We start from the raw sequence: 23,829 nt of genomic DNA, 5'->3' as shown, positions 1-23,829 counted from the left end.
ACTTTGCTCTGCCCTCTTGAGAGCAGAGGATAGTACTGCAGTGCGCAGGCGCCGGAAAGGTCAGAGGCCCGGCGCCTGCGCACTGCAGTACTTTGTCTGCCCTCAACAGGGCAGAGCAAAGTACGCCTGCGCCGGAGCCGTGGCTGAAGATCAGAAGAGGACGTCGTGGAAAGAAGATAGGAGGTGCCGCAGGGGAGCAGAGACGCCCATCCGACCTGACCAGCAGCGGGACCGCCCCTGGGTGAGTATAATATAACGTCTTTTTCTCCTTTTTCAGGTAACATCGGGGGCTTATCTACAGCATTACAGAATGCTGTAGATAAGCCCCTGATGCCGGTGGGATTACCTCACCCGCGATTTTCGGGGTGACAGGTTCCCTTTAAGAAGCATAAGATGGGTTGGATACAGTCCTACGAGATCTCACAGTCTTATATACCTATTTTCTGGGAAATTTGTGACTAGTGAAAAATCTATTTCGATGCAGATAAAAAATTTTGGGAAAAATTCACTGAACCTTACAAATTTAAATTTTAAACAATTCCATCATCTCTAGTCTTAACATTTTTGTTTTTCAATTGAAATAGCTGAATAGGGGATTATTTTATTTGTAGGATGAATTGTAGTTTTTAGTGGCACCATACACTTTATTAAATTATGTACTGGAAATTCCAAGTGAGGTATTTCATAAAAACTTTTGGCTACCGTTTTTACTACATTCAACTCGTATAGTTTTCTTTATATTTTAGTGATAAAAAAAATCAAAACTTTGCCAAAAAAAATCTTTTGTTTTGCCTTTTTTCCTAAACTTTTTCAATTTTTTTTCATTCATGAAGCCATTGATAGAGTTGCGTGTGCGTGAGGGATTGTTTTTTTCCCTGTCATTATGAAAAACTATATTGGGATGTAGATAACGTTTTGATGTAGAAGGTGTGGTGACAAAATAAAATTCACAATTCTGGCATTTTCATTTTTTTTTTCTTTATGACTTTTGTGGACGTGGTGATACCACATATGTTATTTGTTTTAAATTTTTGATTTTGGATTGAGAATGGGCATTCTCACTGTCATGGTCTAGTTCCTGACTCTGGCTTTAGCAGCTGACTCAGTTATACCCTGATTTGTCCTCTGCCTGTTTACCTAGGTCCCTTTCCTGTGTTCCCCTGTGACTTCATTCGTTGTAGTACTCGCTCTCTATGTTGTGACCCCTTGGTATTTGACTCGGCTTGTCCTCTGACCTCTTTGACTGTCTTGCATCTCTGGCTTTCCTGCTTTCGATCGGCTATCACTTCTTTGGCTTGTTTCTGACCACGTGTATTGCCATGACCTCTGGTACTTTGTTTCCTCTCTGTTGCTGACCCGGCTTTTCCTGACTACTCTTTTGCCACCTAGTGGCTTCTGCCTGCTGCTCTGTGATTTCACTGTGAGTGTACCTGTTTTCCTTCACCCGCACCCCTGGTGGAGGTAGTGTGCTACTGCGCTGCAGTGGGCATTACACTCACAAACTGATTCGGCCTTTGTTAAGCGGCCTTTAATCACTGACGGGAAGATTACTTTTTGTATTTTTGATGTTCACGGCATAGTCAGATGTGGTGGCTGTCACTGGCAAGGGAGAATAAGCACACAAGTTTACAGGTATCACCTCAGTGTTACTCAACTCATTCGCACATTCATGATCGGTGGGCTTTACAGGCAACTGCATAATAGTACCCCATTGTGAAAATGATTTTCAGCCTAGAAAAGTGCAAATATTTTATGAAAACACCTAATTCTTCCCACAGTATAAATGGTTTTCGAAAGCAAATTAATTTCATAGTTTGGGAAATATCTGTCCATCATCTCCCGTTTCCTGACAACCTCATGAAATAATAGGAACGCTCATCATAAAATGTCACTTCTAAAATTAGCTAAATCCTCTTTTTTTTCGAAAAATATTTAGAATTGAGAGTCCTCAGTGATTGACACATTTTAATGGCTAACTGAAAAGATGGTAACAAATCGCAGATTTTTTTAACATTTTTCGTTACTTGTCGTTACATGCCTTTCTAAACTTTTCTTAAGGTATCTGTCTTGTTTGATGTGTACTAGAAAAAGTTTGAAAAAGCGCTGAAAAAAATGTAAAAAAATAAATAAAATGAACATGTGCACAGAAGTCTCGAAATGACTTTCTGGACGTATATATTCTGTATTTTGTAACTTCTTTTAACTGGATCAAGCTACAAAAGAAGCGACTGTCCCACTATTCAGGCAGTTTCTTGGAAACCGCAACCATTTTGTATAAAGAATTAAAGAAAGACAAAAGACAAAAAAAAGACAAAGAAAATACTTCAAGTAAAAAACTATGCAGGTACACCGTGGTCTATGAGATGTTGTGTGTACATACACTAAAGCTCCAATTGAGCAAAGCAATTTTGCCAAAATTCTGGGGTAAATTGCTCTGAAAAACAACAAAATTTTGGCAGAACCCAGAGTTGCGCAAATAATTTGCAACTTTTGGTATTTTCATTCCTGTTTCTCTAAGCTCCACCAAAATGGGCAGAGCTGGGGTGTGGCGAGGGCGTGAAGCTACAGATCGTCTAATTCATGATGAGCTGGGGTGGTCCCTAAGCCATTCCCCAACTGGAGTAAGACTTCTGGAGTGACGCACGCAGGTGCACGCCACTCGTCAGACACTCCTGATTTATGAAGAGGCTTCCACTTCCATCTTACTCCACCATGTCCCCACATTGAGAAATAGAGAAAATTGCCAATCTTGATGAATCGGGGCTTAAGGCTTCTGAAAACCACTGACTTGTACTGATCCTCTAGAAGGTCCTTACACGCCTTCGCGTAATTCAGACTTTATTCATGATTTATGAATCTGTAAATAACCATAATGGTTAAAAAATGTAGAAGCCTAAAGAAAAATGATTTGTGTTGCCATTTTCTGAGGTACATAACTTTTTTCTTTTTCCAATGGTGGAGCTGTGTGAGGGCTTGTATTTTGTGTGGTGAGCTATTTGTTTTGGTATTGGTAGGTATCATCTTGATTAGTTTTTATTCCATTTTTTAGGGATGTGCATTGATCTAAAGATGCCAATTTAGACGTTTTGATTTTTCTTCGGTACAGCAGGTACTATACCGATTCATTCATTTTATTATACCATAGACCTGACTTTTATGGTCGTCGTGGTGATACTAAATATATTTCTGTACAATCAGGTCTTGCTCCAGCTATACCTAATTTGTTGGGCAAAGAGGGGATAAAGTCATCAAATTTTTGCCCAACCTTGCGTTGTTCAAAATTTATCCCACTTTCCAATGCTTTTTATGCAAGAATTTCGGAGTACAAGCTTTGATAAATTGAGGCCTTTGTGTTGTCTGTTGCTGGCTGCAGAAAGAGTTGTCAGAGAATCCGTCAGCGAGACCCTTCTGACAGCCTGATGGGAGAATTTGCAACTCTTACTTGTCTTTTTTTCTGATTTATGACCAAAGACCATGTAAATAGTAAGAAACTAAAAAATGATAGTGTTGGCCCCCTTAAAAATAGTCTGGGTGAAATGTTGGATAAGGATGAGGAAAAGGCCAGTATGCTAAATGACTTTTTTTCATCAGTATTTACAAAAGAAAATCCCATGGCAGACAAAATGATCAGTGATAACAAAGATTCCACATTAAGTGTCACCTGCTTAACCCAGCAGGAAGTGCGGCGGCGTCTAAAAATCACTAAAATTGACAAATCTCCGGGCCCGGATGGGATACACCCTCGAGTACTGCAGGAATTAAGTACAGTCATTGATAGACCATTATTTTTAATCTTTAAAGACTCCATAATAACAGAGTCTGTACCACAGGACTGGCGTATAGCAAATGTGGTGCCAATATTCAAAAAGGGGACAAAAACTGAACTCGGAAATTATAGGCCAGTAAGCTTAACCTCTACTGTGGGTAAAATCCTGGAGGGCATTCTAAGGGACGCTATACTGGAGTATCTGAAGAGGAATAACCTCATGACCCAGTATCAGCACGGGTTTACTAGGGACTGTTCATGTCAGACTACTTTGATCAGTTTCAATGAAGAGGTAAGTTCCGGACTGGACCAAGGGAACCCAGTGGATGTAGTGTATATGGACTTTTCAAAAGCTTTTGATAACACAAAAGGTTGATACATAAAATGAGAATAATGGGGATAGGGGAAAATATGTGTAAGTGGGTTGAGAGCTGGCTCAGGGATAGGAAACAAAGGGTGGTTATTAATGGAGCACACTCGGACTGGGTCACGGTTAGCAGGGGGGTACCACAGGGGTCAGTATTGGGCCCTCTTCTTTTTAACATATTTATTAATGACCTTGTAGGGGGCATTCAGAGTAGAATTTCAATATTTGCAGATGACACTAAACTCTGCAGGGTAATCAATACAGAGGAGGACAATTTTATATTACAGGATGATTTATGTAAACTAGAAGCTTGGGCTGATAAATGGCAAATGAGCTTTAATGGGGATAAATGTAAGGTCATGCACTTGGGTAGAAGTAATAAGATGTATAACTATGTGCTTAATTCTAAAACTCTGGGCAAAACTGTCAATGAAAAAGACCTGGGAGTATGGGTGGATGACAAACTCATATTCAGTGGCCAGTGTCAGGCAGCTGCTACAAAGGCAAATAAAATAATGAGATGCATTAAAAGAGGCATAGATGCTCATGAGGAGAACATAATTTTGCCTCGATACAAGTCACTAGTTCGACCACACTTAGAATACTGTACACAGTTCTGGTCTCCGGTGTATAAGAAAGACATAGCTGAACTGGAGCGGGTGCAGAGAAGAGCGACCAAGGTTATTAGAGGACTGGGGGGTCTGCAATACCAAGATAGGTTATTACACTTGGGGCTATATAGTTTGGAAAAACGAAGACTAAGGGGTGATCTTATTTTAATGTAAAAATATATGAGGGGACAGTACAAAGACCTTTCTGATGATCTTTTTAATCATAGACCTGAGACAGGGACAAGGGGGCATCCTCTACGTCTGGAGGAAAGAAGGTTTAAGCATAATAACAGACGTGGATTCTTAACTGTTAGAGCAGTGAGACTATGGAACTCTCTGCCGTATGATGTTGTAATGAGTGATTCATTACTTAAATTTAAGAGGGGACTGGATACCTTTCTGGAAAAGTATAATGTTACAGGGTATATACACTAGATTCCTTGATAGGGCGTTGATCCAGGGAACTAGTCTGATTGCCGTATGCGGAGTCGGGAAGAAATTTTTTTCCCCAATGTGGAGCTTACTCTTTGCCACATGGTTTTTTTTGCCTTCCTCTGGATCAACATGTTAGGGCATGTTAGGTTAGGCTATGGGTTGAACTAGATGAACTTAAAGTCTTCCTTCAACCTTAACCCCTTTCTGCCATTAGACGTACTATTCCATCCATGTGGGGTGGGCCTTAATTCCCATGGACGGAATAGTACGTCATATGCGATCGGCAGCGCTCACGGGGGGAACGCCGCCGATCGCGGCCGGGTGTCAGCTGCTTATCGCAGCTGACATCTGGCACTATGTGCCAGAAGCGGTCACGGACCGACCCCGGCACATTAACCCCCGGCACACCGCGATCAAAGATGATCGCGATGTGTCGGTGGTACAGGGAAGCATCGCGCAGGGAGGGGGCTCCCTGCGGGCTTCCCTGAGCCCCCCGCAGCAACGCGATGTCATCGCGTTGCTGCGAGGGTCTTACCTCCCTCCCTGCCTGCTCCAGGCCCGGATCCAAGATGGCCGCGGATCCGGGTCCTGCAGGGAGGGAGGTGGCTTCACAGAGCCTGCTCAGAGCAGGCACTGTGAAGCCTGCAGCACTGTAAGTCAGATCAGTGATCTGACAGAGTGCTATGCAAACTGTCAGATCATTGATCTGTGATGTCCCCCCCTGGGACAAAATAAAAAAGTAAAAAAAAAAATTTTTTCCAAATGTGTAAAAAAAAAAAAAAAAATATTCCTAAATAATGAAAAAAATAAAATAAAATATTATTCCTATAAATACATTTCTTCATCTAAATAAAAAAAAACAATAAAAGTACACAAATTTAGTATCGCCACGTCCGTGACGACCCGACCTATAACTCTGGCCCACTAGTTAACCCCTTCAGTAAACACCGTAAGAAAAAAAAAAAAGAGGCAAAAAACAACGCTTTATTATCATACCGCCGAACAAAAAGTGGAACAACACGCGATCAAAAAGACGGATATAAATAGCCATGGAACCGCTGAAAACGTCATCTTGTCCCACAAAAAACGAGCCACCATACAGCATCATCAGCAAAAAAATAAAAAAGTTATAGTCCTGAGAATAAAGCGATGCAAAAATAATTATTTTTTCTGTAAAATAGTTTTTATCGTATAAAAGCGCCAAAACATAAAAAAAATGATATAAATGAGGTGTCGCTGTAATCGTACTGACCCGAAGAATAAAACTTCTTTATCAATTTTACCAAACGCGGAACGGTATAAACGCCTCCCCCAAAAGAAATTCATGAATAGCTGGTTTTTGGTCATTCTGCCTCACAAAAAATCGGAATAAAAAGCGATCAAAAATGTCACGTGCCCGAAAAGGTTACCAATAAAAACGTCAACTCATCCCGCAAAAAACAAGACCTCACATTACTCTGTGGACCCAAATATGGAAAAATTATAGCTCTCAAAATGTGGTAACGCAAAAAGTATTTTTTGCAATAAAAAGCGTCTTTCAGTGTGTGACGGCTGTCATTCAAAAATCCGCTAAAAATCTCGCTATAAAGGTAAATCAAACCCCCCTTCATCACCCCCTTAGTTAGGGAAAAATTTAAAAAATGTATTTATTTCCATTTTCCCATTAGGGCTAGGGTTAGGGCTAGGGCTAGGGTTAGGGCTAGGGTTAGGGCTAGGGTTAGGGCTAGGGTTAGGGCTAGGGTTAGGGCTAGGGCTAGGGTTAGGGCTAGGGTTAGGGTTAGGGCTACAGTTAGGGTTGGGGCTGAAGTTAGGGTTTAGATTACATTTACAGTTGGGAATAGGGTTGGGATTAGGGTTAGGGGTGTGTCAGGGTTAGAGGTGTGGTTAGGGTTACTGTTGGAATTAGGGTTAGGGTTGTGTTTGGATTAGGGTTTCAGTTATAATTGGGGGGTTTCCACTGTTTAGGCACATCAGGGGCTCTCCAAACACGACATGGCGTCCGATCTCAATTCCAGCCAATTCTGCGTTGAAAAAGTAAAACAGTGCTCCTTAGCTCCCGAGCTCTCCCGTGTGCCCAAACAGGGGTTTACCCCAACATATGGGGTATCAGCGTACTCAGGACAAATAGGACAACAACTTTTGGGGTCCAATTTCTCCTGTTACCCTTGGGAAAATACAAAACTGGGGGCTAAAAAATAACGGCTCTGCGTTATAAACTGTAGTGAAACACTTGGGGGTTCAAAGTTCTCACAACACATCTAGATGAGTTCCCTGGGGTGTCTAGTTTCCAATATGGGGTTACTTGTGAGGGGTTTCTACTGTTTAGGTACATTAGGGGCTCTGCAAACGCAATGTGACACCTGCAGACTATTCCATCTAAGTCTGCATTCCAAATGGAGCTCCTTGCCTTCTGAGCCCTCCCATGCGCCCAAACAGTTGTTCCTCCCCACTTATGGGGTATCAGCGTACTCAGGACAAATTGGACAACAAATTTTGGGGTCCAATTTCTCCTGTTACCCTTGGGAAAATACAAAACTGGGGGCTAAAAAATAATTTTTGTGGGAAAAAATGTTTGTTTTATTTTTACGGCTCTGCATTATAAACTTCTGTGAAGCCATTAGTGGGTCAAAGCGCTCACCACACATCTAGATAAGTTCCTTAGGGGGTCTACTTTCCAAAATGGTGTCACTTGTGGGTTTTTTTTACTGTTTAGGTACATTAGTGGCTCTGCAAACGCAATGTGACACCTGCAGACTATTCCATCTAAGTCTGCATTCCAAATGGAGCTCCTTGCCTTCTGAGCCCTCCCATGCGCCCAAACAGTTGTTCCTCCCCACTTATGGGGTATCAGCGTACTCAGGACAAATTGGACAACAAATTTTGGGGTCCAATTTCTCCTGTTACCCTTGGGAAAATACAAAACTGGGGGCTAAAAAATAATTTTTGTGGGAAAAAATGTTTGTTTTATTTTTACGGCTCTGCATTATAAACTTCTGTGAAGCCATTAGTGGGTCAAAGCGCTCACCACACATCTAGATAAGTTCCTTAGGGGGTCTACTTTCCAAAATGGTGTCACTTGTGGTTTTTTTTTACTGTTTAGGTACATTAGTGGCTCTGCAAACGCAATGTGACACCTGCAGACCATTCTATCTAAGTCTGCATTCCAAATGACGCTCCATCCCTTCCGAGCCCTCCCATGCGCCCAAACAGTGGTTCCCCCCACTTATGGGGTATCAGCGTACTCAGGACAAATTGTACAACAACTTTTGGGGTCCAATTTCTTCTCTTACCCTTGGGAAAATAAAAAATTGGGGGCGAAAAGATAATTTTTTGTGAAAAAATATGATTTTTTATTTTTACGGTTCTGCATTATAAACTTCTGTGAAACACTTGGTGGGTCAAAGTGCTCACCACACCTCTAGATAAGTTCCTTAGGGGGTCTACTTTCCAAAATTGTGTCACTTGTTAGGGGGTTTCAATGTTTAGGCACATCAGTGGCTCTCCAAATGCAACATGGCGTCCCATCTCAATTCCTGTCAATTTTGCATTGAAAAGTCAAACGGCGCTCCTTCCCTTCCGAGCTCTCCCATGCGACCAAACAGTGATTTACCCCCACATATGGGGTATCAGCGTACTCAGGACAAATTGTACAACAACTTTTGGGGTCCAATTTCTTCTCTTACCCTTGGGAAAATAAAAAATTGGGGGTGAAAAGATAATTTTTTTGAAAAAATATGATTTTTGTATTGTTACGGTTCTGCATTATAAACTTCTGTGAAGCACTTGGTGGGTCAAAGCGCTCACAACACATCTAGATAAGTTCCTTAGGGGGTCTACTTTCCAAAATGGTGTCACTTGTGGGGGGTTTCAATGTTTAGGCACATCTCGATTCCAGTCAATTTTGCATTGAAAAGTCAAATGGCGCTCCTTCGCTTCCGAGCTCTGTCATGCGCCCAAACAGTGGTTTACCCCCACATATGGGGTATTGGTGTACTCAGAACAAATTGTAGAACAACTTTTGGGGTCCATTTTCTCCTGTTACCCTTGGTAAAATAAAACAAATTGGAGCTGAAGTAAATTTTTTGTGAAAAAAAGTTAAATGTTCATTTTTATTTAAACATTCCAAAAATTCCTGTGAAGCACCAGAAGGGTTAATAAACTTATTGAATATGGTTTTGAGCACCATGAGGGGTGCAGTTTTTAGAATGGTGTCACACTTGGGTATTTTCTATCATATAGACCCCTCAAAATGACTTCAAATGAGATGCGGTCCCTAAAAAAAATGGTGTTGTAAAAATGAGAAATTGCTGGTCAATTTTTAACCCTTATAACTCCATAACAAAAAAAAATTTTGGTTCCAAAATTGTGCTGATGTAAAGTAGACATGTGGGAAATGTTACTTATTAAGTATTATGTGTGCCATATCTCTGTGATTTAATTGCATAAAAATTCAAATTTGGAAAATTGCGAAATTTTCGCCAAATTTCCGTTTTTTTCACAAATAAACGCAGGTACTATCAAAGAATTTTTACCACTATCATGAAGTACAATATGTCACGAGAAAACAGTGTCAGAATCACTGGGATCCATTGAAGCGTTCCAGAGTTATAACCTCATAAAGGGACAGTGGTCAGAATTGTAAAAATTGGCCCGGTCATTAACGTGCAAACCACCCTTGGGGGTAAAGGGGTTAATAACTATGTAACCATGTCAAAGTCAAATGTGCGACGAAAGAGCCTGTAAGACCATAACCATGCAACATTTTTAACAATATCTAATTACCAAAATGATTTTTAGGCCCAAATACATGAAAATAAGTATGTGTGCATTGGCCATTTTTACTACCGTATTTTCCTGCATGAGACGACTTTTTACCCCCTGAAAATCATCTCAAAAGCCGGGGGTTGTCTTATACGACGGGTACGGCGTGTGCAGGGAGCTGTCCTGTATGGTTCCCAGGGTCGTGACCGCGACGTCATCGAAGGTCCTTCACTCACTGCATCCTTAGGAACAGAGGCCGCCGCTTGCACCGCTGAGAGCTGGGGGCCATCAGAGGGTAAGTATATCCCATATTTTTTATTTTTATTCTTTTTTTTACATGAATATGGATCCCAGGGCCTGAAGGAGAGTTTCCTCTCCTCCAGATCCTGGGAACCATCTGCACCGCACACGCCATATAAGATGACCCCTGTCTTATACGGCAGGTATATCCCAAATTCCATATTTTATATGGAAAAGTTGGGGGTCGTCTTATACGGCCAGTCGTCTTATACACCAGACAATACGGTACTTATTAGTAGTACTGTTAATAGCCAAGTGCATATACCCCAGTCTCGTGTTTTATCCTGTGTTTCCAGCTGTCCGGCAAAGGTTCTAGCAGCTGGGTCTGTCATTAGTCTCCTGGAGAGTTTTCCAGCTTGCTGTTTCTGTCTGCCTACGTGCTCCGTCTGTGTCTGAGCCTTTAACCCCTTAGTGACAGAGCCAATTTGGTACTTAATGACCAGGCCAATTTTTGCAATTCTGACCACTGTCACTTTATGAGGTTATAACTCTGGAACGCTTCAACAGATCCCGCTGATTCTGAGATTGTTTTTTCGTGACATATTGTACTTCATGTTAGTGGTAACATTTCTTCGATATTACTTGCGATTATTTATGAAAAAAACGGAAATATGGCGAAAATTTTTAAAATTTTGCAATTTTCAAACTTTGTATTTTTATGCCCTTAAATCAGAGAGATATGTCATAAAAAATAGTTAATAAATAACATTTCCCACATGTCTACTTTACATCAGCACAATTTTGGAAACAAAATTTTTTTTTGTTAGGGAGTTATAAGGGTTAAAAGTTGACCAGCAATTTCTCATTTTTACAACACCATTTTTTTTAGGGACCACATCACATTTGAAGTCATTTTGAGGGGTCTATATGATAGAAAATAATGAAGTGTGACACCATTCTAAAAACTACACCCCTCAAGGTTCTCAAAACCACATTCAAGAAGTTTATTAACCCTTTACGTGCTTCACAGGAACTGAAACAATGTGGAAGGAAAAAATGAACATTTAACTTTTTTTTGCAAACATCTTAATTCAGAACCATTTTTTTTATTTTCACAAGTGTAAAAACAGAAATGTAACCATAAATTTTGTTATGCAATTTCTCCTGAATACGCCAATACCCCATATGTGGGGGTAAACCACTGTTAGGGCGCACCGCAGAACTTAGAAGTGAAGGAGCGCCGTTTGACTTTTTCAATGCAGAATTGGCTGGAATTGAGATCGGACACCATGTCACATTTAGAGAGCCCCTGATGTACCTAAACAGTGGAAACTCCCCACAAGTGACACCATTTTGGAAACTAGACCCCTTAAGGAACTTATCTAGATGTGTGGTGAGCACTTTGAACCCCCAAGTGCTTCACAGAAGTTTATAACGTAGAGCCGTGAAAAAAAAAATTGCATTTTTTCTACAAAAATTATCTTTTTGCCCACAAATTTTTATTTTCACAAGGGTAACAGGAGAAATTAGACCACAAAAGTTGTTGTGCAATTTCTCCTGAGTACGTCGATACCCAATATGTGGGGGTAAACCACTGTTTGGGTGCACCGCAGAGCTTGGAAGAGAAAGAGTGCCGTTTTACTTTTTCAATGTAGAATTGGCTGGAATTGAGATCGGACGCCATGTCGCGTTTGGAGAGCCCCTGATGTGCCTAAACAGTAGAAATCCCCCACAAGTGACCCCATTTTAGAAACTAGACCCCCCATGGAACTTATCTAGATGTGTGGTGAGAACCTTGAATGCCCAAGTGCTTCACAGAAGTTTATAATGCAGAGCCGTGAAAATAAAAAATATTTTTTTTTTCCACAAAAAAGATTTTTTAGCCACCAAATTTTTATTTTCACAAGGGTAACAGGAGAAACTGGACCCCAAAAGTTGTTGTCCAATTTGTCCTGAGTATGCTGGTACCCCATATGTGGGGGTAAACCACTGTTTGGGCGCACGGCAGAGCTCGGAAGGAAGGAGCGCCGTTTTGGAATGCAGACTTTGATAGAATGGTCTGCGGGTATTATGTTGCGTTTGCAGAGCCCCTGATGTACCTAACCAGTAGAAACCCTCCACAAGTGACCCCATTTTGGAAACTAGACCCCCCAAGGAACTTATCTAGATGTGTGGTGAGAACTTTGAATGCCCAAGTGCTTCACAGAAGTTTAGAATGCAGAGTCGTGAAAATAAAAAATATTTTTTTCTCCACAAAAAAGATATTGTAGCCCCCAAGTTTTTATTTTCACAAGGGTAACAGGAGAAATTGGACTGCAATAGTTGTTGTCCAATTTATCCCGAGTACGCTGATGCGCCATATGTGGCGGTAAACCACTGTTTGGGCGCACGGCAGAGCTCGGAAGGGAAGGAGCGCCTTTTTGGAATGCAGACTTTGATAGAATGGTCTGTGGGCATTATGTTGCGATTGCAGAGCCCCTGATGTACCTAAACTGTAGTAACCCCCCACAAGTGACCCCATTTTGGAAACTAGACCCCCCAAGGAACTTATCTAGATGTGTGGTGAGAACTTTGAATGCCCAAGTGCTTCACAGAAGTTTAGAATGCAGAGTCGTGAAAATAAAAAATATTTTTTTTTTTCACAAAAAAGATTTTGTAGCCCCCAAGTTTTTATTTTCACAAGGGTAACAAGAGAAATTGGACCCCAGAAGTTGTTGTCCAATTTATCCCGAGTACGCTGATGCCCCATATGTGGGGGTAACCCACTGTTTGGGCGCACGGCAGAGCTCAGAAGGGAGGGAGCACCATTTGACTTTTTGAGCGCAAAATTGGCTGTCGTGTTTGGAGACCCCCTGATGTACCTAAACAGTGGAAACCCCCCAATTCTAGCTCCAACCCTAACCCCAACACACCCCTAACCCTAATCCCAACCTCATCCATAATCCTAATCACTAACCCTAACCATAATCACAACCCTTACCCCAAAACAACCCTAATGTCAACCCTAACCATAACCCTAATCAAAACCCTAAATCCAACACACCCCTAATCCTAATCTCAACCCTAACCTCAAACCTAACCCTAATCCCAATACACCCCTAATCACAACCCTAACCTTAACCCTAATCCCAAACCTAACCCTAATCCCAAGCGTAACCCTAATGCCAACCCTAACCCTAATACGAACCCTAATCCAAACCCTAACCCTAATCCCAGCTCTAACCCTAACTTTAGCCCCAACCCTAGCCCTAACTTTAGCCCCAACCCTAACCCTAGCCCTAGGGCTACTTTCACACTTGCGTCGTTTGGCATTCCGTCGCAATCCGTCGTTTTGGACAAGAAACGGATCCTGCAAATGTGCCCGCAGGATGCGTTTTTTGCCCATAGACTTGTATTGCCGATGGATCGTGACGGATGGCCACACGTCGCGTCCGTCGTGCACTGGATCAGTTGTGTTTTGGCGGAGCGTCGGCACAAAAAAACGTTCAATGAAACGTTTTTTTGTACGTCGCATCCGCCATTTCTGACCGCGCATGCGTGGCCGTAACTCCGCCCCCTCCTCCCCAGGACATAGATTGGGCAGCGGATGTGTTGAAAAACTACAGCTGCTGCCCACGTTGTGCACAATTTTCACAACGTGCGTCGGTATGTCGGGCCGACGCATTGCGACGGCCCCGTACCGACGTAAGTGTGAAAGAAGCCTAACCCTAAGTTTAGCCCCAACCCTAACCCTAAATTTAGCCCCAACCCTAACCCTAAATTTAGCCCCAACCCTAGCCCTACCCCTAACCTAACCCTACCCCTACCCCTAACCTAACCCTACCCCTAACCCTACCCCTAACCTACCTCTAACCCTAACCCTACCCCTAACCCTACCCCTAACCCTACCCCTAACCTAACCCTAACCCTACCCCTAACCCTAACCCTAACCTTACCCCTAACCCTACCCCTAACCCTAACCCTACCCCTAACCCTACCCCTACCCCTAACCTAACCCTACCCCTAACCCTACCCCTAACCCTAACCTAACCCTAACCCTACCCCTAACCCTACCCCTAACCCTACCCCTAACCTAACCCTAACCTAACCCTACCCCTACCCCTAACCCTAACCCTACCCCTAACCCTAACCCTACCCCTAATTTTAGCCCCAACTGCTGTTCTCCTGCCGGCCGGCAGATGGAGACAGATGGTGGGCGCACTGGGCATGCGTCCGCCATGTTCTGCTGCCAGCGGCCAGGAGGAGCAGCAAGAGGATCCAGGGACCTAGGTGAGTATGCTAGGGTCCCCGAATCCCCCTATTTCTCTGTCCTCTGATGTGCGATCACATCAGAGGACAGAGAATTACACTTTACTTTTTTTTTTGCGGTCGCCGGTAAACAGTTAATTACCGGCGATCGCAAAACAGGGGTCGGTAATACCGACCCCGATCGTGCTCTTTGGGGTCTCGGCTACCCCCGGCAGCCGAGACCCCAAAGATTCTCCCGGTGCCGGCCGGCGGGTGCACTGCGCATGCGCCCGCCATTTTGAAGATGGCGGCGCCCACTGGGAGACACGAGGAGCATCGGGGGAGCTAGGTGAGTATTGGGGGGCCACCTGGGACCCCTTTTCTCTGTCCTCCGATGTGCGATCACATCGGAGGACAGAGAAATTAAAAAGAGATCGCTTTTTTTTTTTTTTTTTGCGATCGCCGGTAAACGGTTAATTACCGGCGATCGCAAATGCGGGGTGGGTTAAAAACCCCCCGAATCATGTTCTCTGGGGTCTCGGCTACCCTCGGCAGCCGAGACCCCGGAGAAAATCGGCCTCTGGGGGGCGCTATGGACTTTTTCCACAGCGCCGTTAATTAACGGCGCTGTGGTTTAAGTACCCTTAGCGGCCGCCGTTAAAAGGCGTATCGGCGGTCGCTAAGGGGTTAAATGTCTCATCCTTTTGTAATCACAACGACATTCTTAAAGGGAATCTTTCAGTAGGACTAACCCTCCTAAGCTGTTTATATGGGCATGCAGGTCAGAGGAAACTGAATAAAATGACACCTTGATATCTGGGATCTGATGTCTTCTTCCAGAGAAATACACATTTTTCTTAATATGTAAATGAGCTGCTAAGACCTATGGGTCGGACATAGATCTCCCTGAGAATCTGCCTCCAGAGCTTGTTTAAAATTAAAGGGGAGCTTACCGGTGTGAGACATGGAGATTAGGAGAGCAGATTGTCAGTTATTACATGTCTCACACTGGTAATTGCTCTTTTCAGTTAAAATAAGCTCTCAGGGAGATCTATGTCCGACCCAGAGATCTTAACATATAATTTACATATTAAGAAAATCAAGGATTTCTCTGAAATAAGATATCAGATCGCAGATATCAAAGTATCATTTCATTCAGCACCTTATGAACTACATGCCCATTTAGATGGCTTAGAAGGTCTGATCATACTGACATCCAATAATCCAAAAAATCTGATAATACAGAAACAAAAACTTAGCAAAGAGAAACAAGTAGGAAATAAAACAAAAAAGTGTTATAATAGATTTCTGTGCAAATATTTTAATTTGGCCATATTTTTTTAAAGGGATTATCCCTCATAAAGCATTGAAAAACGCATTCTGGCCGCTGAGACCCTCAGTGATTCCAACAATGGGGGTCTAGTGTGAATGGAGTGGTAGTGCGCATGCGTGACCACTGTTTTATTCACAGTCTGTAGAGCAGTGGTCACACAAGTGCAATACCACTCCTTTCCCACAGACTTTAGGACCCCTTTTCTCTGGATCTGTGGGGGTCTTAGCTGTTTGACCACCGATCATACATTTATCACCTATCCTATAGCCTAACCCCGTACCATCTAAACTTAATACAAATCCTGCAGCATTAATGCTTTCAACATAAACATCACAAACTCTTTACGTTTTTCAAATGATTTGACGAAAAGTTTTTTGGATTTTTTTTTCAACTCATCTGTTACATACAATTAAATTCAAATCAATTTTTTATTAAGTTCTGCTTTTTTTTTAGATTATTTTTAATCTAATTTATTTGTTACATAAAGTTTTTGAAACGATTGACAAAAAAGTTTAGAACTTGCATTTTTATACTTTTGGGAAAATGTTTTTGAATTTTTTTAGCCATCACCGCATATGGAAATCGGTATTGAAGTGAATTTTTTTTTAATCCATCCTTTGAAAAAGTATTCACACCCTTCCATCCCTTATCCCTACACTACCCAGGACTGAATGCGTCTCTTACTACTGTCTGCACTTACAGATGTTTCAGATCTGAATATGTCATTTAGCGCCATTGATCCTACTAATTCGATCTAAAATGGCAAAGTTGTGCCAAACGACCAACTCATCCTATCTCCATGTGTATCGCATCTCTGCCCTCATCCGCTTCAGACTACAGTGTCTTATGACCAGGCTTTTTCATATTGTCAGCAGATGTTTCCTCAAAATTCTCAAAATGTATTGCGAAATTGCAAAGATATAGTAGAGCCGGGTTGGCGGTCAAAGAGCTACTTTTTTTTTCATTTGCATAAAAAAATCACAACGAACAAAAAATAAAGATATATTACATTGTAAGTAGTGGCTGCCGCATTTATTACGAAGCCTTGTTAGATGACAAATTTATCTCTGTTACATGTGTATTAACACCAAGAAAGTTAATTAGTGAAGTAACAAAGGAAGGAAGAGTGCGGAGGACTTACCTGTGCTGATGGCTGAGAGCAGCAGCGCTGTCCGCACACTCGTGGGGCCGGATGCCTTGGTTATGTCCATCCAAACTTTGGAGGCAGCGAGTTTCTCTGGGGATGAGCGCAAATCTACCGGCTAGAGTTAACGTCATATAATGCACAATAAGCTCTATCGGAATCTGGATGTGAATGTGTCCTTGTCACCAGCAGCCTCCTCATACAGAGCTGTGAAGCCGTTGTGTCCCCCCCACAGATTTTCTTTGTGTGTGTGAGAATTCCCTGCTCCTTCCTCTTGTATTCCAATAGCTTTTCCTGGTGACTCCATTCTCAGATTTCACATTTCTGCATGGTGGGTGGCAAGTGTTTTTTTTTTTTCCCTTGAAAGATACAGCCCTGTGAGTGATATCCTCCAGGCGTCTCCATCTCCTCTTTCTAAAAAGTTAACAACATTTCCTTATCTGGTACGTTCAATGGAATAGATGTCAATTTTCATCTTCTTTAATCAATTGATCAAGACATTTTTTTCTAATTTATGAAGTTTTTGAAATGGTTAACAAAAGTTTTTTGTTGTTGTTGTTGAAATATTTGCATTTTTAATTCTTGGAAAAAAGCTTTAAATGTCTTAGCAATGTCCGTATGTGGGAATACGTACTGAAGTTATTATCATATATATATACATTTTTTCTTATTCATCCTTTGATAAAGTATAAGGCCGGGGGTCACACTTGCAAATGTGATGCGAGAAACTCGCATCAATACCTGACACTGCTGCTCGCACTCGGGACCGGTGCGTGCGGCTTCATAGAAATACATGCAGCCGAATGCTCTGATCCCGAGTGCCGGCGGCAGTGCCGGCCGGGTATTGATGCGAGAAACTTGTGCGAGTATCTTGCATCACACTCGCAAGTGTGACCCCGACCTAAGGCCCCATTCATGCGTTTGTTTTTTTTCCCATACAATTATGTTGATCAGACTTTGATCAGAGGTTGGTAGGAGTGTCATTAATTTTTCTCGTGCACAGAGAAAAAAAAAAGTTTCTCCTCTTTCTCCTTTCTGACAGTCCGTGGCATCCGAGTTCGGTCGGATTTTTTTACAGACTCATTGACCTGCATTGCTAATTTTGATACGACCCCCGGATCAAAATAAGACATGTCTCTGCAATCTTCCGTAGACCACTCCACGAAAAACCAGGGCCCCATTGACTATCACAGGTGCGAGTGTTACCCGTGAAAAATAGGCATCCAAGAACATCAGACATCTAAGTGAGGCCTAAATAAATATAATAAAATAATAGCAAACATGTAGTAGACTTGACCAGCTTCGCCAGCTTCATGTGGATGATTGGATGATCCCTTCACATTGGATTTTTCCTCCTTGATACACATTTTTCTTTTTCCCACAATATTATTTTGTTTTGTGGTGCGAGCTGTAGCTTTCATCGTTACCATTTTGGGGTCTATTACACCTTTTTGTTCTCTTTTTATTCCCTTTTTTGGAAAGCAAAATGACTAAAAAGCAAATTCTGTTACTTCAATTTTTTTTCGCTTTGTTTTTCACCATATTGGATAAATGTTATGATGTTTTTTTTTGTTTTGAATAGTTACACACGCAGAGATACCAAACATGTTGGTGTAGTTAGGAGGGGTTTAAGTTCCTGCAGAACTGGGCCAACTTCTCACTTGGCTACAGGCTCTATGCTAGGGACGGGCTGCACCTCAATGGAGAAGGTGCAGCTGTGCTGGGGGAGAAAATGGCTAGAAGGATGGAGGAGTGTTTAAACTAAGAATTGGGGGGAGAGTATTCATTTTATAGGACGGGATAGAGACCTGGGCACAAACAAGGAAGTTGGGGGTGGCGGTGGCATGGGGGGTGGGGTTAGATCAATTAATAATTTAAGAAAGAATAGAGGTGCAGAGAGATACATATGTATGTATACTAATGCCAGAAGCCTTGCCAACAAAATGGACTAATTAGAATTAATGGTGTTGGAGCATAATTATGACATGGTGGGGATATGGGGATATCTGAAACTTGGCTGGATGAAAGCCATGACTGGGCTGTTAACTTGTAGGGTTATAGTCTGTTCAGAAATGACCGAATGGAGAGGCGAGCCGGAGGGGTGTGTCTATATGTAAAATCGTCCTTAAAACCCATCCTGCGTGATATTATAGGTGAATCTAATGAAAATGTAGAGTCCCTGGGGGTGAAGATCAGGGGAGGGGGAAAAAATAATAAATTACTGATAGGGGTTTGTTATAAGTCTCCAAAAATAATGGAAGCAATGGAGAATATCCTCATAAAGCAAATAGATGAAGATGCAACTCAAGGAGAAGTCATTATTATTGGGGACTTCAACTACCCTGAAATAGATTGGGGAACAGAAATCTGCAGTTCCAGCAAAGGTAATCGGTTTTTGACAACTATGAGAGACAATTACCTTTCACAACTGGTTCAGGACCCAACAAGAAGGGGGGCACTGCTAAACCTAATATTAACCAACAGGCCAGACCGCATAGCAAATATAAGGGTTGGGGGTCACTTGGGGAATAGTGATGACAAAATAATAAGTTTTCATGTATCCTTTAATAAGATGTGTAGTAGAGGGGTTACAAGGACACTAAACTTCAGGAGGGCAAATTTCCAACGGATGAGAGATGATCTTGGTGCAATTAACTGGGACGATATCCTGAGACATAAAAATACACAAAGAAAATGGGAGACGTTTATTAGCATCCTGGATAAGACCTGTGCACAGTATATACCGTATGGGAATAAACATACTAGAAATAGGAGGAAACCAATATGGCTAAATAGAGCTGTAAGGGGCGCAATAAGTGACAAAAAGAAAGCATTTAGAGAATTAAAGGAAGTAGGTAGCGATGAGGCATTAAATAATTACAGAAAATTAAATAAATTCTGTAAAAAGCAAATCAAGGCAGCAAAGATTGAGACAGAGAGACTCATTGCCAGAGAGAGTAAAAATAATCCCAAAAATATTCTTTAACTACACAGAAGGTGAAAAAAGTTTCAGAGAACCTCCAAAAGCAGATGAGTGGAAGCATGTGACCAAAAGAAGCAAGAAGACCATGGAGAAATCACCAACCACACAACTGAAGAACCGATATCAAATCTTTGTAGAGGATGAAGATGGCACACCTAAGGATGAAGCAATACCAGCAAGCAAAAAAAAGGGCACACAGGAACAAGTGACAGCAAAAAGTACAGCCAAGAAGCAACGAAGAGTGGTGGTGGTGGGAGACTCACTACTGAGAGGCACAGAAGCAGCCATCTGCAGACTGGACATAACTGCAAGAGAAGTATGCTGCCTTCCAGGTGCGATGATCAAGGATGTGACCGATAGGATACCAAAGCTCTTCAGCTCCAAGGACGTCCACCCATTTCTTCTGATACATGTTGGCACCAATGACACGGCAAGGAAGGACCTACCAACAATCTGCAAGGACTTTGAAGAGTTGGGGAAGAAAGTAAAGGAACTGGATGCACAGGTAGTTTTTTCTTCTATCCTTCCAGTAGACGGGCATGGCACCAGGAGATGGAACAGGATCCTTGATGCAAACAACTGGCTAAGACGATGGTGCAGACAACAAGGATTCGGATTCCTGGACCACGGTGTGAATTACTGGTACGATGGACTCCTCGCCAGAGATGGACTACACCTCAACAAACCTGGGAAACACACATTCGCCAGAAGACTCGCTACACTCATCAGGAGGGCGTTAAACTAGAAGAAGAGGGGACGGGAAGAAAAACATTAGACTTGAACAAAGAAGACCCAGGAAAACATACTCAGAAGGGAGGTAAGAACATTTCTAAAACAATCCACAGCGAGGAGATTGGAACAAAACAAAATCCTCTAAACTGCATGCTCGCAAACGCCAGAAGCCTGACAAACAAGATGGAAGAACTAGAAGCAGAAATATCTACAGGTAACTTTGACATAGTGGGAATAACCAAGACATGGTTAGATGAAAGCTATGACTGGGCAGTTAACTTACAGGGTTACAGTCTGTTTAGAAAGGATCGTAAAAATCGGAGAGGAGGAGGGGTTTGTCTCTATGTAAAGTCTTGTCTAAAGTCCACTTTAAGGGAGGATATTAGCGAAGGAAATGAGGATGTCGAGTCCATATGGGTCGAAATTCATGGAGGGAAAAATGGTAACAAAATTCTCATTGGGGTCTGTTACAAACCCCCAAATATAACAGAAACCATGGAAAGTCTACTTCTAAAGCAGATAGATGAAGCTGCAACCCATAATGAGGTCCTGGTTATGGGGGACTTTAACTACCCGGATATTAACTGGGAAACAGAAACCTGTGAAACCCATAAAGGCAACAGGTTTCTGCTAATAACCAAGAAAAATTATCTTTCACAATTGGTGCAGAATCCAACCAGAGGAGCAGCACTTTTAGACCTAATACTATCTAATAGACCTGACAGAATAACAAATCTGCAGGTGGTTGGGCATCTAGGAAATAGCGACCACAATATTGTACAGTTTCACCTGTCTTTCACTAGGGGGACTTGTCAGGGAGTCACAAAAACACTGAACTTTAGGAAGGCAAAGTTTGACCAGCTTAGAGATGCCCTTAATCTGGTAGACTGGGACAATATCCGCAGAAATAAGAATACAGATAATAAATGGGAAATGTTTAAGAACATCCTAAATAGGCAGTGTAAGCGGTTTATACCTTGTGGAAATAAAAGGACTAGAAATAGGAAAAACCCAATGTGGCTAAACAAAGAAGTAAGACAGGCAATTAACAGTAAAAAGAAAGCATTTGCACTACTAAAGCAGGATGGCACCATTGAAGCTCTAAAAAACTATAGGGAGAAAAATACTTTATCTATAAAACTAATTAAAGCTGCCAAAAAGGAAACAGAGAAGCACATTGCTAAGGAGAGTAAAACTAATCTCAAACTGTTCTTCAACTATATCAATAGTAAAAGAATAAAAACTGAAAATGTAGGCCCTTTAAAAAATAGTGAGGAAAGAATGGTTGTAGATGACGAGGAAAAAGCTAACATATTAAACACCTTCTTCTCCACGGTATTCACGGTGGAAAATGAAATGCTAGGTGAAATCCCAAGAAACAATGAAAACCCTATATTAAGGGTCACCAATCTTACCCAAGAAAAGGTGCGAAACTGGCTAAATAAGATTAAAATAGATAAATCTCCGGGTCCGGATGGCATACACCCACGAGTACTAAGAGAACTAAGTAATGTAATAGATAAACCATTATTTCTTATTTTTAGGGACTCTATAGCGACAGGATCTGTTCCGCAGGACTGGCGCATAGCAAATGTGGTGCCAATATTCAAAAAGGGCTCTAAAAGTGAACCTGGAAATTATAGGCCAGTAAGTCTAACCTCTATTGTTGGTAAAATATTTGAAGGGTTTCTGAGGGATGTTATTCTGGATTATCTCAATGAGAATAACTGTTTAACTCCATATCAGCATGGGTTTATGAGAAATCGCTCCTGTCAAACCAATCTAATCAGTTTTTATGAAGAGGTAAGCTATAGGCTGGACCACGGTGAGTCATTGGACGTGGTATATCTCGATTTTTCCAAAGCGTTTGATACCGTGCCGCACAAGAGGTTGGTACACAAAATGAGAATGCTTGGTCTGGGGGAAAATGTGTGTAAATGGGTTAGTAACTGGCTTAGTGATAGAAAGCAGAGGGTGGTTATAAATGGTATAGTCTCTAACTGGGTCGCTGTGACCAGTGGGGTACCGCAGGGGTCAGTATTGGGACCTGTTCTCTTCAACATATTCATTAATGATCTGGTAGAAGGTTTACACAGTAAAATATCGATATTTGCAGATGATACAAAACTATGTAAAGCAGTTAATACAAGAGAAGATAGTATTCTGCTACAGATGGATCTGGATAAGTTGGAAACTTGGGCTGAAAGGTGGCAGATGAGGTTTAACAATGATAAATGTAAGGTTATACACATGGGAAGAAGGAATCAATATCACCATTACACACTGAATGGGAAACCACTGGGTAAATCTGACAGGGAGAAGGACTTGGGGATCCTAGTTAATGATAAACTTACCTGGAGCAGCCAGTGCCAGGCAGCAGCTGCCAAGGCAAACAGGATCATGGGGTGCATTAAAAGAGGTCTGGATACACATGATGAGAGCATTATACTGCCTCTGTACAAATCCCTAGTTAGACCGCACATGGAGTACTGTGTCCAGTTTTGGGCACCGGTGCTCAGGAAGGATATAATGGAACTAGAGAGAGTACAAAGGAGGGCAGCAAAATTAATAAAGGGGATGGGAGAACTACAATACCCAGATAGATTAGCGAAATTAGGATTATTTAGTCTAGAAAAAAGACGACTGAGGGGCGATCTAATAACCATGTATAAGTATATAAGGGGACAATACAAATATCTCGCTGAGGATCTGTTTATACCAAGGAAGGTGACGGGCACAAGGGGGCATTCTTTGCGTCTGGAGGAGAGAAGGTTTTTCCACCAACATAGAAGAGGATTCTTTACTGTTAGGGCAGTGAGAATCTGGAATTGCTTGCCTGAGGAGGTGGTGATGGCGAACTCAGTCGAGGGGTTCAAGAGAGGCCTGGATGTCTTCCTGGAGCAGAACAATATTGTATCATACAATTAGGTTCTGTAGAAGGACGTAGATCTGGGGATTTATTATGATGGAATATAGGCTGAACTGGATGGACAAATGTCTTTTTTCGGCCTTACTAACTATGTTACTATGTTACTATGTTACTAAATAGTTAGAAACTAAAAAATGATAGTGTTGGCCCCTTTAAAAATAGTCTGGGTGAAATGGTGGATGAGGATGAGGAAAAAGCCAATATGCTAAATGACTTTTTTTCATCAGTATTTACACGAGAAAATCCCATGGCAGACAATATGATCAGTGATAGCAAAAATTCCTCATTAAGTGTCACCTGC

General features: G+C 41.9%; 1 protein-coding gene across 2 annotated transcripts in view; it reads right to left on the bottom strand.

Moving 5' to 3' along the window:
• The window catches only part of CYYR1 (cysteine and tyrosine rich 1), a 183,732-nt gene extending 166,521 nt beyond the window's left edge, over positions 1–17,211 (bottom strand). For both annotated transcript variants that reach the window (XM_069760865.1, XM_069760866.1), the window contains exon 1: positions 16,882–17,211. In XM_069760865.1, coding sequence (XP_069616966.1) covers positions 16,882–16,951 — 70 coding nt within the window. In that variant the 5' untranslated portion in view covers positions 16,952–17,211. The remainder of the gene's footprint in view (positions 1–16,881) is intronic.
• Between the last annotated feature and the right edge of the window lie 6,618 nt (positions 17,212–23,829).

The sequence above is a fragment of the Ranitomeya imitator genome, chromosome 3, assembly GCF_032444005.1.
Source record: "Ranitomeya imitator isolate aRanImi1 chromosome 3, aRanImi1.pri, whole genome shotgun sequence".
Taxonomy (NCBI): Eukaryota; Metazoa; Chordata; class Amphibia; order Anura; family Dendrobatidae; genus Ranitomeya; species Ranitomeya imitator.
This window is presented reverse-complemented; position numbering and strand designations above follow the sequence as displayed.